The following is a 17,967-nucleotide window of genomic DNA, read 5'->3' as shown; positions in this document are numbered from 1 at the left end:
CTAACTCTTCTGATGTATTCACTTCCAATTTTTCTTTTAACTTCAGTGTGTGCGGTGTTATCAGCCTGGAGAATGCCCAAGTATTTGTAAGGTTCTTTCTTTTCTAGGTTCTTGATCTTGCTTCCATTGGGCAGTTCTATTCCTTCTGTTTTTGTTATTTTCCCTCTGTTCATTATTAATGCAGCACACTTGTCTAGTCCAAACTCCATTGCTATATCGCTACTGAATATACGGACAGTGTTTAGCAGTGATTCGATTTCTGACTGGGACTTTCCATACAACTTCAGATCGTCCATGTACAGCAGATGGTTTATTTTACTGGATGTTTTAGATGTTTGGTATCCAAGGCCTGTTTTGTTTAGTATTTGTGAAAGTGGGGTCATGGCGATTACAAACAACAGAGGGGATAGTGAGTCCCCTTGGAAAATGCCTCTTCTAATGCTAACCTGTCCAAGTGTCTCGCCATTGATTGTTAACTGTGTAGTCCACATGCTCATTGCTTTTTTTATAAATATCTGAATGTTTTTGCTGACACCAGTTGTTCCTAACATTTTAGTATCCATGTGTGAGGCAATGAATCGAAGGCTTTCTTGTAGTCAATCCATGCATCACTTCGATTGGTTTTTCTTCTCTTGCAATTTTCTAAAATCATTTTGTCAATCAGCAGCTGGCCTTTTGTGCCTCTGGTGTTCGGAAAGTTTCCTTTCTGTTCAACTGGAAGCTGTTTGTTAGTTAATAAGAGTTGCATCACTTCATCTGCTATTATTCCAGTTAATAATTTGAACATGATTGGCAGGCAGGTGATCGGTCTATAATTACTTGGAACTGCACCTTTTGCTGGGTCTTTCATTATGAGATGAGTTGTTGTTGTTATTATTATTATTATCATCATCATCATCTTGTCAGCCATAACAAATTGAAACACTGCCACATTATTCAACTACTTAATTGTATCCAACATTGCTCAAGCCAATGTTTGCAGTGGCACACTGAAAACCATTTCTGGGCTTAATTTTGTATGGATAAGAGACAATATCACAGGCCGATGATTTACCACAGCTGACATGGGTCAAGAGTGGAATTAGTATTATGTAGAAAATGAGACTACCACTGAAAAAGACATCCTCATGTTGTGTTCTCTTTTCACCTTTTGTAACTTGTCATTACACTTGCCTTATGTGATGATTTTGTCACATTGTGAGTTTCTCCACTTCCCATTGACCGATGGCCACTAGCAGCCCCATGTTGCATGTAATGTTGGTTCTGCCCTGAGAGCACGATGAACAGCAGCTCATGAGGCCCAATTTGTATATTACTGTGATGGCGGCACAGTAGTCGGGGGGGAAAGCAGGATCTAAATGTAAAAATAAATAAAATGAAATGAAAACATTATTCCCTCTTGAGCAAACTCCATGTCACACAAGGCTTTCTCATTACCTTGTCACTACCCATGCTGGTGCCAGCCAGCCTTAGGGGGTGGGGACACTGGACCTTGTTGGTAGTAGATGGTGATGGGGGGATGAAAAATGGTGGAGAGGTTTTAATGGTGATAGCTACCATCTTGCTTCAAAAATATGTTGGGGTTTGTTTGTTTTTTGTTTGTTTTTTGCATCTGTATGCTCTTCTGAGCTCCAGAGTTAGGATGGTACATAAGAGGGTATATTATTTAATTTAATTTAATTACTTATTTTTATTCATTTATTTATTCATTCATTTATTCATTTATTTATTTTTGCCACAACATCACTGGGAGGTAAGTTAGGCTGAGTGAGAGCCCAAACTCTGCTTATGATCTTCATGGCTGAGCATGAATTTGAACACAGGACTAAGTCTGTAACACTCTGAATTATGGAACCACATGGGCTCTGTTGCTCAGTTACATATTTAACAACATATTGTAAACCGCCAGAGCTGCTAGATGGAGCAGTATAAAAATATAATAAATATTTGTTGGGCCAGGCTGTGTGCAGAATCAGGTTTGCTACCAGTTCCCTATAAAGTGGTAGGGTGGGGGCCAATTTAAAGTGCAAGAGTGTGAGGGAAGACGGCCTCTTTCTTCACCCAAGTACACCCCCCACCAACTCTTGCTTTTCTCCCAGAGAGACTTGAAGACTGGAGAGAGAAAAACTTTTTAAAAGCCATTTTGAATGGGAAAGTATAACTGAATTCCCTGCTCTTGCCCATTATGTGCTTGAAATTCTCCCGGCTTTATAGAGTACTAGTGATTTAAAGCCCGTTAAATTAACAGGCGCTAGTAGACCTTTGGGGCCAGCTATCTCCGCCTCCTCTGGCCACACCGCGTCCTCCTTCTCCCAGCCAGGCCCACCGCCTCCTCTGTCCGAGAGTGGGGGTTCTTTTCTGAGAGTTCTGCCCCACTCTTCCTCCCTCTCTCCTGCCCCACACTCTTGTATCTCTTTCCCTTCCTCCCACCCCACTCTCTTGCCTTTTCCCCTCCCCACTTTCGCATTCCCTTCTGCCCTTCCCCCTCCCCCCTGCCCCACTATCTCTTGCCTTTCCCCCTCCCCTCTGGCCGACTCTCTTTTTTTGTTTTGTTTGTTGTGTTTTGTTGTGTTTGCCGCCCAGAGTGTTGCCCGCCTATCCCGCCTCTACCCTCCCCGCGGCATGGCCGGTCCTCTTGCTGCCGCCTCTACCCTCCCTCCGGCTTGCCCAGTCGTGTTGCATAGGCGTGTTCGTGGCTGGGCTGGACCCGCCGCCGCCCAGAGTGTTGCCCACCGATCCCGCCTCTACTCTCCCCGCGGCATGGCCGGTCCTCTTGCTGCCACCTCTTCCCTCCCCCCAGCTTGTCCGGTCGTGTGGACCCGCCGCTGCCGCAAAGAGTGTTGCCCGCAACATCGTCCTGTTGCCACCGCCTCTACCCTCTCCCCGGCTTGTCCCTTCGCGTTGCCACCTCTACTCTCCCCGCGGCATGGCCGGTCCTCTTGCCGCCGCCTCTACCCTCCCCCCCGGCTTGTCCGGTCGTGTGGACCCGCCGCCGCCCAGAGTGTTGCCCGCAACATCGTCCTGTTTCCGCCGCCTCTACCCTCCCCCGGGCTTTGCCGCCTGGTTGCCAAAGTTGCCGCCGCCAACATGGCCACCTGGTGCCGGCGGTCGTGTCTCCCTCGGAGTGTTCTGGGCATGTGCTCTGCGCATGCCCAGAACAGCCGAGGGAGACACGGACGCACGCCAGGGACTTTATTATAGAGGATTGGCAGGATCTGGGTGGAGTCCTGGTGCGGTCATGTCTAGCTGCACAGCCGATCACATTTGCAGTCCAATATTATGGTGATCGCTGGCAATGGGGCCAAGTCAGCAAATAGGGGAGTCTGGCCCCAAATACTTCCCATAATGTTGAAATAAATCCCAACTGCTTCCAAAAACTAGGGGCAGCTAATAATATCTATAGAATGCCCAGTTCAGATCAAATCTGATAGTGCCTCTGTATTGAAAACCCACTACCTTAATCATCACAAGATAAAACCATGAACAAATGTCATTCAACACTTCTGAAAGGCACTCTGGCTTAAGCAGGTTTTGAAGGGGAAGAAAGTTCCACATGGCCAACCACCAAGAACATCTTTCTGCAGGGCGATTCTCAGATGACACTTGACATAATTAGGAGTGTGAGAGAACTTCTGCCATTGCGGTTTGGTTGCTGGATAATGTGCCCACATGCAAGTGAGGTGAGAGCTGGTGTCTAAGGGTAGAGCCATATATTACAATTGTCGCGGAAACAGTGGTGCTACCCTAATGTTTCCTGCAGCAAATACATTAACATGTAGATATTATACATGTGTATCTGGGAAACTTGATTGGGCCACACTAGTTCCCAGGTGGGTGTGAGAGTGAGATGCGCACATGGTGTTTTTCCCCCAATGAGGAAAACCAAAGTTTTCTGTAGTAGTTTCAATTGGTAGAGTTCTCCTAATACTTCTAAGTGAATCTGTGATAACTAGAGTTCACCCTATGTACTAAACATCACCATTCATCACCCAAGAATGTATTCAAGCAACCTGTGGTGCAAAATGGATGTGCTAAAATAATTGGAATTGGCCTTCTTTTTGACATGAAAATTAGAGTGAGCAACTGCAGAGGTGGAGTACAAGGCTCCTGTACTTTAAATAGAGAAGAGGAGGGGATTGCGGGCAAGTGCAACTCCCTGTGTAGGGAGATGCTGCCCCTGGTGAAATTCCCTCTGACATGATTTTAAAGGTTCAAGATCCTGGCTTCCTTGGTATTGCCCTAATTGAGATGAGTATACAGATGGTAAATGTGAGAGAGCATATTCTGGGTCACAAGATCAACATCTAATCAGATTCAAGGCAAATGTTGTTTCACTGATCAGGGCTGAGGATTTTTCTTGGATCATGTCTACAGCCAGGATCAGAATTTGATGTATGTTAGATTCAAGTTTCCCCTTTTGTATTTCAGTTTGCAGCTTTTTGCTGAATTAAAGGCATTATGTAGAATTCGTATAATGCTTCGGAATGTTCAGAGTGCTTCACATGAATTATCTTGATGTTATCCCCTAAGCTAAGTAAGGGCTTATTCTCACAATGATCTGGGCTAATGCAAAAGCAAACATCCTAGATCTAAGCGGCACACATGCCCCTGATTTTGTATCGTGGATACTCAGAAATGTAGGGCTTGCAATTGCCCCCAGCCCACATCAACCCCTGCTCTGGGGTTGATGTGCACAAGACATGATTGCAAGCACTACACTACTGGGCTCTCACAATACAAAATCAGGGGTATGTGTGCCTCTTCGATTCCTGCTTTCCTTCCAGCCCAGATCATCGTGAGAACATGCCTCAAGTAATATTGGCCCTATGTTGCTGGGGAACTGAGGCTGTGTGGGAGTGGCTTGCCTAAGCCCATCTCATGTTTATGGTAGAGGCAAGACTCAAACCGGGGAAATTTTGATTCAGTCTCTTAGCCGCTATGCTACACAGAGCTCCTTTTCTCCCCAGCCCAGGCCTGATACTGCAAGTGAGCCATGCTTGGAGAAAAGTGTTAGGGGGTGACTGACTATAGCAGTGGAGAGAGAGAAGGGGAGGGGGACTGTGGCGGAGGAGTGTGTGAACGTTTCCCCTCACTCACATGCTCCTCTTAATGCTAAAACTAGTCAAACCCTGCACAACCACTATAAGGGGAAACTTACAAACAGATATAGTTGTTGCCATCCCATCAAGATCTGTGGGCCTCTGCTGCTTTGAAATTGAAGTGTAATCTATTTCAGATACACAAAAGGGTTACAGTTAAACAGTTTTTTAAAAATTAGTATTTTCTACAGTTTATAATCTTACAGTAGCTGCATGTCAAAGCGTCTAGTCAGTTTCAGGTGCAAGGAGAAGAAAAGAACCCCAGCAGAATATTTTCAGGGACATCAAGGAATTAAAAGTTGCATCATGACCTTTTCCCTGTTCGGAGTAACTTTTTCACCTCAAGTTACTGGCAGGACCACTTTGGTTGTGAAATGCAAAATCTGAGTGGTTCTCTTTCTTTTTCTTTCTTTCTTTCTTTCTTTCTTTCAGAGCATCATGATCTCTCAGTCAAGGGTCTCCTAAACAGCCAGCACAATATTGTGCAAGGTAGGAGAATCTCCTCCTGGAAGGACTTTTGTCCCACTCACACTTTTCCTTTAAGCTTATCCCAATCTCTCTCTAGCCTTCCTCCTTGGGAGCTTAAGCAAGTCTTCTCCTTCCTTTGCCCTTGCAAATTGGGCTGCTTTGTGCATTGTGATTTTTAGTTGTACACCCAGGTTGTCTCTGAGTGGGCACTTAGGGCCATTTTACACCGTACACAGCAGCAAATATAAGTTCAACATCAAGCTGAGAGGGAGCTGAAGCTAACTATATTTCCTTGATGAGCATACCTATATGCAGACATTTATAGCATTCACAAGTCAGATTTTTTTGGATGTACACTTGCAGTATTTTGGGTATATACCTAAAAACATTGTGTGAAGCAGCCCTTTAGAATATAGCATGGGAATGCAGTGAGCATAGGTATTTGCAGGTGGGAACTGGGATTGGTTGTGGCTCTTTGTGGCAAAGCTGGGTTTGCTACTGTGTAATGTGTCTGATGCATCGCTGAAAGGTTCTTGAGAATAATAGGTGGCCAGCTCCAACCCTGCTTGTCTCCTATGCTCCAAAACAAAGGGCACTTTCACACTCTTTAAAAATGGCTCAGTAGGAGGCTTCTTGGCAGAGATTTCAAGAGTAAATGGAGGGCTAACTGAAAGACCTGAGCAACTGGCTAAAACCATAAGCAGAGTAGAATATATGTGGTCTGCCCCAAATATATATACTCTATGCAAAAGCTGTATTTTGCTTCCAGGTGTTTATGAAGCAAAATTACTTTCTTTCCATCATTTACTTTTGCTTGTCATAAAGAAAAGACCAGAAGTTATTATAGAACCCTGAAGACTCACCTCCTGACCACTAGAAAACTTATCCAGGCCCTCCTCCTTGCCTCTGATATGACTGGCATTATCAGGCTGGGCTCACACATTTTCCACCCTATCTCTATAGGTACGAGGGCTAGAAATTTTCTTTTCTTTTCTTTTTTACAGCAAAACCTGAGGTTCTCAGGATGCTGAATCCTGTGCCCAATACAAATCCCTGTCTGCTTGCACAGAATTGTTGTACGCAACAATCCCCAGAATTTCCCAAATATGCATTAATTCTTTGAGGATGAAGAGCTGATAGCAGCCCTGTTCTACCATGAGAAAGGAAGATGTAAGGTTAAGTGGTTTTAAACTGTGGTTATACCATATTGAGAGAGAAAAGAGCCAGTTAGGACATTTCTGGGACTGACAGAAGGCCAGCCTTCAAAAAGCTCTCTAGTTTAGGTTGGAAAGCAGAAATCTTCAAGGAGACTGTTAGTTCTAAAATATTGCCCTTGATCATACAAGAATAAACTCAGTTCAGATGCAAAATAACCCAATGTTAAATGTCTTTAACAGTATTTCCCTTGCATTTGTACCTTCTTGGCAGCTGTACAACTTCGGAGAAACCGTTTCCATCGTTTTCTGGACAGATACATGGAAGCCCGAGAGTTTTTTCGACAAAATCGCCAAAAACAGGAGAAACGGGATGCACACACTCTGCTTACTTGGTAAGGAACCTCTGTGTATGCCCTCAGTTGCCTCACTTGGCTGTGCTGGGAGCTGAGCATGGTGACTGGCTGGCTTAATAGGAACTGATGGCCTCTGTCCTTCATGTCTAAACAAAGAGCAACAGCATCAAATTATAGACACATGTCTCTTGTAAAAAAAAAAAGAAGGCTGCAACTTTTTTTTCATCTTATGCGTATTCTGTCTTTTCCTTGCCTCCAGCACTCACACAAGGGCAGTGTTGACGGAAGGAGGTGAAGAGCACAGCCAAGTGAGCAACATACTTTGATCTGCCTCTTAGCCATTCTAACTAAGTTTTCCTAAGTAAGCAGGCATTAGCTGCTGTCTCTCAGAGCTAGTTTTGACATTCACCAAAACTGTCAAGTTTCTCCTGGACTGCACCACTTCAAACTGCAGGTAGGAGGGTTGTATGTTTTTTGAATGCTGCTGTTCCTTAAAAAAAGGAAAAGAAAAGAATTTCTCCCTGCAGATAACATGTAACAGACAAGGATTCAGTTTAGCCTTCTCATTTTTCAATATGTAATTAGTTTTTCCTTGGGAGAATATTCAAACCATGCAGCCCCCTCTGCCCCTGCAGCCCAATACAGTATTGTTGTCTAGGAGAAGCTTTATCACTTAATTCTGATGCATTTGTAAACTGGCCTTTGGTTGGTCTGTATTTTGTACTGTTGTCTTTTCACTCTAGGGAAAGAAGGGGGAAACCCACAAACTGAGATCTGTTGAGCAGAGAGGGCTCAAGCCACTTACTTCCTAGCTCTGAAAATCCAAGTAGTTATCAACAAAGTTGAACAATCATGGTGCTTCAGCTAATGAGGGAGCACTAAAAGGAGCCAAGTTTGAGCTGTTTCAGTTTCTCTCTGCTAGGGTTACAAGCTTTTTGTACTGACCCTATTCTCCTGGCCTTTAGCAGCAGTCTGACACACTGAAATTAATTGAGAAAACTTGCTCTGGTGGGGTAGGAAAAGCTGCATGTCAGGTTGCACTTAAAAGCACAAGAATGGCAATAGTAGAGAAAGGTGGCAACCCTGTGGCTTTTGCTCTAAGACAGAATTCACTTTAATTGTAAAGGCCTTTTCAGACCAAATGCAGCCTCATAGGAAATCCTCCAGAGAAAAGGATGACTTTTATACACTTATACACTTATACAATCACAGAAACAAATATTTGGATTAGAGTGAAAATTGAACTGATCAGTTAACAAGCAAATGAATCATTCTGTATTGCTTAGTCATTAGGCTGATGCATGAGAATGAGTTTATTTTAATTAGAATTATCCATGATTGTAGCCTAGAAGTGGAATTATTTCCCCAAACTATAACATGCTTCCTATGAGTATAATGGTTAGAGTGCTGGACTAGGACCGGGGGAGACCCGAGTTCAAATCCCCATTCAGCCATGAAACTAGCTGGGTGACTCTAGGCCAGTCACTTCTCTCTCAGCCTAACCTACTTCACAGGGTTGTTGTGAGGAGAAACTCAAGTATGTAGTACACCACTCTGGGCTCCTTGGAGGAAGAGTGGGATATAAATGTAAAATAATATTAATAAATAATTAGCAAGCATGCTTTAGTAATGAAGGTGCAAGCTCTAGTAATGAAAGTCAAGGAGTACAGTGAAAAAATGGGACGACTATTCTTTAGTAAAGAATACTAAACTAATGACAACGGGTACAGCAACCAGCCTCAAAATTGATAATGAAGACACTGAAGTGGTGGATAGATTCTGCCTTTTAGGATCGACCATCAACTGTAAAGGATCTAGCAGTCACGAAATACACCGCAGACTAGCACTTGATAGGGCTGCAATGAAGGCCTTGGAAAGGATATTTAGATGCTGAGAAGTGTCTATACCTACAAACCTTAGAATCATTCGAACAATAGTTTTCCCCATGACACTCTATGGATGTGAAAGCTGGACTTTGAAGAAGCAAGATAGAAAAAGTATTGATGCTTTTCAACTTTGGTGCTGGAGAAGACTTTTGAGGATACCATGGACAGCCAGGAAAACAAACAAATGGATCATGGAACAAATCAATCCAGGATTTTCACTCGAGACACAAATGAGCAGGCTCAAACTATTATACTTCGGACACATTATGCGGAAACCCAGCTCCTTTGAGAAGTCCATAATGCTAGGAAAAGTTGAAGGAAAGAGAAGAAGACAACAAGCAGCAGCAAGGTGGATGGACTCGATTACGACAGCAATGAATGCACCACTGAGAGACCTTAAAGACCAAGTTGAAGGCAAATCATCCTGGAGAGAATCTATCTATGTGGTTGCTAAGAGTTAGCATCAACTTGATGGCACTTAATCAGTCAGCAAGCATGTAGGGCCCCCATGGCTTCCCTTGGTTACTTGCCAGGAGTTCCAAGATTGTGTCCCAAAACCTCCAAGTCAAAGGCAATTTCCAAGTGTGTTTTGGAAACAGTTGTATTTTGCCAGCAGATATGTTTGTAACTCAGAACATACACAAATAATTGCTTTAGGAATCTGAAGCTGGAAGCAATTTATACATTAGGAATTTGCTGTAGATACTCCCCAACTATTCAAATGCATAAAAAGCAATACAATCCTTCAAACTGTCAGATATTTGGTATGCATTTTAGAGAGATATGGGTTTAAACACTTCCTGCCATCAGGGTTACAATGAAAGAAATATACTTTCTACATACAATTTAACTTGTTCATTTTGCATTTGTGTATTTTTCATTGGAACTGAAGGAAGGAAAAACATTGAATGTTTTTAAAGTAAGTGATACATTTTTTAAAAACACTCAAAACAACAATGGAAACGTTCAAGTGCAGGTTCCTGCTTTCTTCATTCCTGCAGTTCTTTATCACAGTAACAGTTCTACATTACAAATTATGATACAATCAGAACTTGGCTTATTGAAAGGGAAGCCTGAACAGTTGACTAAAATTTTAAAATATTTATACAAAGTAATTGGCTGAAAGTGTTTTTGCTGGATGCAGATAATAGATTAGGCCAACACTTTGGCTGAATAAAATTTAATTACAACTGGGTAGACATGGCATTAGAAAGATGAATGAGGCTGACAATTCCCACAGAGACAGAAGATGGAAACAAATCAAAATGCTGCTGATATTAGCATGCAGAATATCATCAGTTATGTGTCACATGCTGCTCAGTTTTTAAAAAATACATAGAGAGCGTGCTTTTACTACAGTATGTTGCCCAGCAATTGTCTTGACTTTGAAGTTACCAGAAACAATTTCTAGTTTATATTGCTTAGCTGATGGAACAGTATACCTTTTTTGGTGTGGGAAGATGTGCATACAGGCTGAATATACAGAAAATCTAAAGTAGTTTCCCTGAGAGTTTAAGAAAATCAGCATATATTGCTTGCTGGACCAGAAACAGCAGATTTAAATTGTATACTCATCCAAGTGTAGATGGAACCTATTTGCACTGTGTTGCTTTTAATGGGATGCAAATAATACATATCTCCATCCACATTTCGGCACAACTAGTTATGCTCTAGATTCATTTCAGACCATTGTATTAACATGTCTTACACTTTACACTAAAAAATGGCTTGCTTCATTAGAAAAACAAATTAAATGTGGTTGGAAAAGGAAAACAATGTTTTGATGATTAGTGATTTACACTTTACATAATAAAATGCAAACAGATAATGTCCTACACATGCATAGAGTATAAAGACATGTCCTCAGTAACTGTGCAGAGGTGTTGCAAATAGGGGTGTGCACGAATCAGATTTTGTGATTGATTAGACATCGAATCGCAAAATCTCAAATCATCTAAGCAGCTGGCACCTGCCAGCTGATCCGACTATTCAATTCATGAATAGTTATTTTTCCTGTGGAGAACAGGTCTACCCATTAAACCCAATTGGTAGATCAGCTCTCCCAAGAAAAACTGCAATTCAAGCACTGTTGGTCTACCAATTGGGTTTGGTAGACCTGCTCTCCAAGAAAAGCAATTGGTAGACCACCTCTCCCTGGAAAAGAGAGCTGGGTCTACCAATGGGTTTTCTGGGAGAGCAGATCTACCCATTAAACCCAATTGGTAGACCAACAGTGCTCGAATTGCACTGTTTTTCTTGGGAGAGCTGGTCTACCAATTGGGTTTAATGGGTAGACCTGCTCGCCTCATAGAAGACCAGTGAGAAGCAGTAGAATGGGCAAATAAAATGGCAGTTTGAATCGACAAATTGAATCAGGGTTGATTTGACCTCTAAAATCACCATTAAGGTCAATGGCAATTCAATTCGAGGTTGAATCAACCCAATTCTAATCTATTTTTCCTGTAATCGCGGTACACATCCCTAGTTGCAAAGCGCCTCCACCATTTTTAGTAGTCTAGAAGGGGCACAGTTTTCCACATTGAATTACTGCATGGGTGGACGTGACCATTTTCTCCAATCTCTCCTTCCCCCAGAAGTGCTCTTTAATACATAAAAATATGTCCCTGTGGGCTGCATGACCCTTAATGACATATTGATATGTGTTAGAGTGCTTCTGGGCAAAGGAGAGATCAACTTAGATGGCCCCTGCCCACCTGTGCAGCAGAACTCTGGATTACTAAACTTTGTGGAGGTGCTTTGCACACGGCGCCTCCACACAGTTAGTGAGGATGTTGGCCTATATCTAAAACAGAACTGATAAGACTATACATGTAGGATTGCATAACAGAGAGAAAGAAGGCAGGAGGTGGGTAGCATTCCTATGTGATGCAGGGAAAATATCCTAAAGTCACAAACACTTAATTGGAATATTTTCTCAGCATCAAACATCTTCACAATTCTGTTTCCCTGCAGACATTAAAGTCAAGGAGCAGTCTTTAGAGAATCTCATGCGGTAAGTTATCTCTTCAGAAATTTGTTTTCAGCATGTGGCAGTGAATATCGTCCGCAGATCACTCACAACTTAGTGCTGGCATATAACTAAAGCTCGCACTTTTAAAAATAAAAAAATTCCATGGAGATCTTAAACCACAGCTAAGAAACAGGGATTGTTGCAGGATTACACACAAGGTGAAGGCAAAGTTGGGGTGATTCACTTCCCCATTTACCTTTTGCTTAAGGGACCAGTTAGCTATATATTAAGTACATTTAATGCCAGCCAGATTTCCTTCCTTACCCAACGTTTGAAGCCAGTTAAGAATTTTGATTAAATGGATAACGTGGTTCAGCATCAGTGACAATATAATCCTTAGCCATTGTTAAGGTAGGAGGAGGCAGTACACAATCCGATGGGACCATTTCCAGTCTCTTACTTTCAGTTAAGAGGTCAGGTTTATTTCGTCTGTACCAGCTCTTAAGTGTCTTTCCACTGGTTCTAATGGCATCCAGTTTGGTTTTGTCTTTTAATGTGTGCCCCTCCACCCGTCTTTCAGCTGCCTTCTTCCATCAGCAGCAATAGGATAGTCCAATGAGCTGCCTGTTTTATACATTGGCTTAACTCCTTTTGGATTCAGTATACAAAATCTGCCTCCATTAAAAGGGGAATGGATAAGGCTAGCTCTGACCTCAGGTCATTTCATCTGTGTTCTCTCCCCCCCCACCCCACCCACTTGATTGTTCAGGAGAGCTAAATCAAGTCAACTTGACCCCTGCTAACTTGGCAAAGAGGCACCTTTTTAATGTGGTGATTCTCTTTATTTAGCAGGGGGAGAGTAACTGGCCCTATCCACCCGCAGCATAGTACCTCCAGTGACTGGTGTCTATCTAATGTTGCTTTTTAGATTGTGAGCCCTTTGGGGACAGGGAGCCATCTTATTTATTTATTATTTCTCTGTGTAAACTGCCCTGAGCCATTTTTGGAAGGGCAGTATAGAAATGGAATAAAATAGAATAATAAATAAACCTCCTTAGTCCTTTTGCCAACTCATATCCACTGGAACAACTGATGATTTCTAGACACGTCTTCACTTTGGTTTAAATTCACATTCATACTGTCTGACAATCTCCAATGGAAATTTATTTTGGAACTTCTAGCCAAGTCAAGAGCTGGCACTCGTATGCAGAAAATTCCAAGAACTGGCTTTTGGGTCTATAATTATGTAACTATATAGTGTATGGTAGATAAATACAAGCTTCCCTTCCAGTTTGGCACAGGTCACACTCCCTAATGTAATGGTAGTTACTGTGGATTAGCTGTGGTCAAGAAATATACGTGATCTTGCAGTAAAGGTAGTGCAGTATGTGGCACCTCTTTGAGAAGCGGAGAGCATTTTCTGTGTCAGACTTCTAGCCTACATGACTAGGTTGAAAGCCTCAGAACAGCCACTCAGCAGCTCTGATCTACAATTCCCAGTAGTGACTTGTTCATTACTGTCTTTGTTATTGCAAGCAGCTTCTAACAAATATGCAGAGGTGTCTGTGCCACTGTACACAATGGAAGAGCCTGCCAATGTAGGCTCTTCAAGTATGCATCATAACACAGCTGGATTGGCTGCTGAAAAATTTTGGCACCAGACAAGCTTTATGCCTCCATCTGCTTCTAATCAAAGCCTGTCCAAATCTGGTTTTAGTTCTGTGTTCTTCAAATATATGAACACAGAACATGTTAAGAGCTAGTACCCATGATAGACTAGTTGAGCTCTGGTTAATGCATTTCCACATCCAGGAACAGTACACTTTTTCCTACCAGATGCCAGGGACAAAGGATGACCACTGCTGGAGACAGCATGAAAAGCCTTGTTCTGATTCAACTGGGCACTGTACATGGTTGAAACTTCCATTGTGGCAATCTATTTTCATCTCATTTTGCCTTTAACATACTCGGGCAATTGCTACTTGACTAGAGCATAGCAAGACATCTATTGAAACACTGTTCTGCTTTTTCCCCTCACATCAGGGGGAAGAAGATTTATGAACCACCACGGTACATGACTGTGAATGAAGCAGCTGAGCAGCTTCTTGCTGTTGTTCAAAATAGGCGGGTAAAAGCAGAAGAATCAGGTAGGCCAGTCAGTTCTTTCTTTGAGGCAAGGCACCCTTGTCTAGACTGCCTCCGAATATACTCACTTTGTGATGGAAGCAGGCCATTGTGAAACTGGCAGGATATCACTTCCAGAGGCCAAAATATTTCACTGTGGTCCACAATTCAGCAGAGCTGGAAGTTCATAAATAATGCAGCAAAATCCTGGCTGGTACACAAATCAGCCACAAGTTAGATGAACCAGTTGGCTTTAAAAAAAAATTATGCCATTGCTATATAGACTTCTTAAGCATGAATCATGTTGACCTTTGTCAGCTTCCACCAGTCATGGGAAATTTTCATTTGCTTTTAGCTTTTACAGAAGCAGCTATCTTGAGGTTCATCCATGATGGGAAAGCATATTTTGACATTCATACTTTTAGGGCTCAAACTAAGCCAAAATCCTCTGGTATTACAAATTGGTAGCTGTTGTTTTTTCCTTGCTTGAGATGGAAATACAGGCATTTGCTCCCCAGGTTCCAGAGAATGGCATAATACTAAATGGCTAAGTAGTATATGAGGTGGAAGTAACAGCCAAGCATTTCCCAAACTATCACATGCATGTGCGCTCGCTCGCTCTCTCACACACACACGCATATACTTTTTCTGAATTTAAAAGTGAAGAATCCTCCAATTTAGAGTGTAAATGAGTTCTCAGAAAAGCCCACTTTCTGCACAGGCCACTGAGTCAAGTTGCCTACACACTGGAAGGCGGCAGCCTAAAGAAACAATTTATGTAAAGATGGCAGCCTACTTCAAAGGAGTAGCATGCTCCTAGATTGGCATCAGAGCAATCTCTAGGAGTGTAGATCTCCAGAAAGCATAGAGTGATCCCTGCTCTGTCACAGATGCCATGAGTATGAGTGGTGATTCTCTTTGCATTTCATAGAGGGAGAGCAACTGGCTGCATTCAAACCATGAACAGCCTTCCTTCAGTGGTTGCTGCTGGTATCTACCTTGTTTCTTTTTAGACTGTGAGCCCATCTTCTTGTTGCTTAACAAGCCAAATCCCATCCAGTAGAATACTGCAGACTGTCCTTCAAACAGCCTGTGCTGGAGACAGGTAATAAGGCAACAGTAGTAAGACTGTTCACCCAATCAAGAATTGGGAAGGACAGAGGTCCTACCCAGTTGTGGGAGTTATGCGTGCTCCCAATTTTTAATCGTGTGAGCCAAGAACCAGGTAGGAGAAACGGGGAATGAGCATGTGTAAGAGAGAAATTGGGTAGGACAGAACTTTTGTACCTAGAATTTTAGAAAGTAGGAGCAAAGGCCATCTCACACACCATCACTCCCCATTCCTACTAATTAGTTGTTTGCTTGCACATGATCAAAAATCACGAATATGTACAGCTCCCACAGCTGGGTAGGGCACTTGTCCTAGCAACCTCATCTAGACTTCGGTTGGTTTTCCCTAGGCTGTTGACTTAGGGTTTTCAGTAACTTCCCAATATTCAGTTGTCTTTTCAGCTATGCTATAATCACTTATTGATTGAATGAATAGCACCTTACCTCTCTGCTCAATATATCTGCAGTTTAGACAGCTTCCTTGTTGAGTTTGACCTGTATCATATTCACATCCAGTTGCTACCAGTACTTGAACAATGTATTTATGGACTTTTAGAAATGACTACAGAAGGCTTCATGTTCAATACATCAGGGCAACAGTGCTTTGCTAGGGAAAGGATAGAAGCATGTACTCTTAAGTGGGTACTGACTTTCCCCAGTAATATTTTTCTCCATTGTTCTCTTTAACAGAAGTTTCCGGCAACATTACAGAAGACACCGTCTGTGTCGGCTTAGCAAGAGTGGGTGCAGCAGACCAAAAGATTGCTGCAGGTACACTACTGGAAATGACTACAGCAGAACTAGGGGGTCCTCTACACTCTATGATCATAACTGGAACTTTGCACCCACTGGAAATAGACATGCTTAAACTTTTTGCTGTAAATACATCCATTTTTGAACACTGATGAATAAATACTTCACGCTTGCTGTGAATTAAGTTTGGTATACCTCTGGTCAGCAATGGTCACAGGAAAGTCGGATGAAGGGTGTGGGAAACAGCAAGGCATCTGCCCATCTGCTAAACTAGACTGCTGCCAACTCCAATTGCCAGCATTACCATTCGCTATGGTATAATAAATTGCCATTTTCTCTTATCTGATATTATTCTCCCTAGTGCTATAATCTGGAATATTCTTTTACAAAAGTAGATTTACAAAAAATATTAAGCTATTCAGAATGGAATGTAACACACCTTTGCTTATTTTATTGATGGGTGAATAGAGGAGTGTAGAACTTGATGTCCTTGGGAGAGATTCAGATTTTTGATGCAAAATTTAGGCATATTCCTATTATGGATTCTCTTTATATGAATCTAAATACAACATCAAAATGTTAAAACCTCCCTTAGGCTTGGAGCTAAGCAGTGTTGAAGCTTAAGAATTAAAATGTTCACGATTTGTGTTTATTAGCTTGTATAAAGTATCATGTTGGCACTGTCTGGTATTCCTGTAGTGCAGAAATACTGTTTGCCCCGATTAGGATTTGGTCATTCCTGTAGTATAAAACTATTTGTACTGTGGAGATAAAGACAAAGAATGAACAACCCAACGAGAGTCACAGCTTTAATGAGAGACCCACCCCTACCCCAACAAGCAGACCTGGGCAAACTTGCAATAAAGAAAAACCACACGAATGAATCAGTTTAGTTATAGCAAACAGACTGATTTGAGGAAAGACCTACTTCCTCACTGATTCTACTGAATCAGTAGACTAGATCTAGAATCAGTACTAGATTTCCAGTAGAAAATCTACCCACAAATTCTCAAGTATTCTGTAGACTGGTTTTCAGATATCACACAGAAGCAAGGTTTATGACAGCTTAGGTGTATGTAACAAACCAGAACTGGTGCTATGAACAAACCCCCAAACTTGGTTGGTTTGAATCCCATCTAGGGTTGCCAACAACACTGCATTGGCAGAAATCAGGACAGAGATTCGGGGGGTGTGTGTGTGGAGATGGCCACCTAGGGGCGGGGCTTGTCTTAAAATAACACATTTGAATGGCTACGCTCTAGGGCAGGGGCCAGGGCTGGCTGGGGCAGGTGGCACACTGCTGCTAAAAAGGTTCTGTTGTACTCTCTCTTGTCTTCAGAGCACTTACCACTGCAGCCACCAGTCACTGACTCCAGGGGGAGGAAGGGCGGGCTCCTTTCCTTAGCCCTGCCTTCCTCCAGATGAGGCAGACGGGCCAATTTCAGGCTTCTGCACATGTGCTCTAGGGGTGTGCACGGAACCGCGGAGCTGCGGTCCGGCATGGGGGTGGGGGGTTCGTTTAAGGCGCGGGAGGGTTTACTTACCCCTCCCGCCGCTTTCCCCCCTCCGGCGCCTGTATTTCCTTGAGTAATTGGGGCGGCAGGATACCTCCCTGCCACCCCTTCTCCGGCACTCTGCTGCAGCAATTCCTTTAGTAATGGGGCAACAGGATACCTCCCTGCCACCCCTTCCCCCACTTGGCAGGCAGTGCAGAAGGCTATAAGAAACCTTTTGTGCGCGTGCGCGTATTTTCTTGAGTAAACGGAGCGGCAGGATACCTCCCTGCCGCCTCTTCTTCTGCTTTGCTGTAAAACACGCAAAAGGCTTCTAATAAGCCTTTTGCAGCAAAGCGATCCGGGCACATCACTAATGTTCTCCTCCTGCTGGAGTCAGTGACTGGCAGCCACAGTGGTGAGTGCTTTGAAGACACAAGGGAGTACAGTAGAGCCTTTTTAGCAGCAGCGCACCACCAGCCCTGGCCCCTGCCCTACCCATGAGCAGCCATTCATTTCCCATCATTTGGGAGACAAGAGAGCTCTTGCCGTG

At 42.9% G+C, this 17,967-nt stretch overlaps 1 protein-coding gene across 3 annotated transcripts in view; it reads left to right on the top strand.

Annotated features, from left to right (window-relative positions):
• Positions 1-16,101, top strand: part of DPH5 (diphthamide biosynthesis 5) — a 45,420-nt gene extending 29,319 nt beyond the window's left edge. For 2 of the 3 annotated variants that reach the window (XM_053248235.1, XM_053248234.1), the window contains exons 5-8: positions 6,996-7,116; positions 11,937-11,976; positions 13,978-14,081; positions 15,859-16,101. In XM_053248235.1, the coding sequence (XP_053104210.1) occupies positions 6,996-7,116; positions 11,937-11,976; positions 13,978-14,081; positions 15,859-16,073 (480 nt within the window). In that variant the 3' untranslated portion in view covers positions 16,074-16,101. The remainder of the gene's footprint in view (positions 1-6,995; positions 7,117-11,936; positions 11,977-13,977; positions 14,082-15,858) is intronic. The other variant, XM_053248236.1, reaches the window with a different exon arrangement.
• The last annotated feature ends 1,866 nt before the right edge of the window (positions 16,102-17,967 follow it).

The sequence above is a fragment of the Hemicordylus capensis genome, chromosome 4 (assembly GCF_027244095.1).
Source record: "Hemicordylus capensis ecotype Gifberg chromosome 4, rHemCap1.1.pri, whole genome shotgun sequence".
NCBI lineage: Eukaryota > Metazoa > Chordata > Lepidosauria > Squamata > Cordylidae > Hemicordylus > Hemicordylus capensis.
This window is presented reverse-complemented; position numbering and strand designations above follow the sequence as displayed.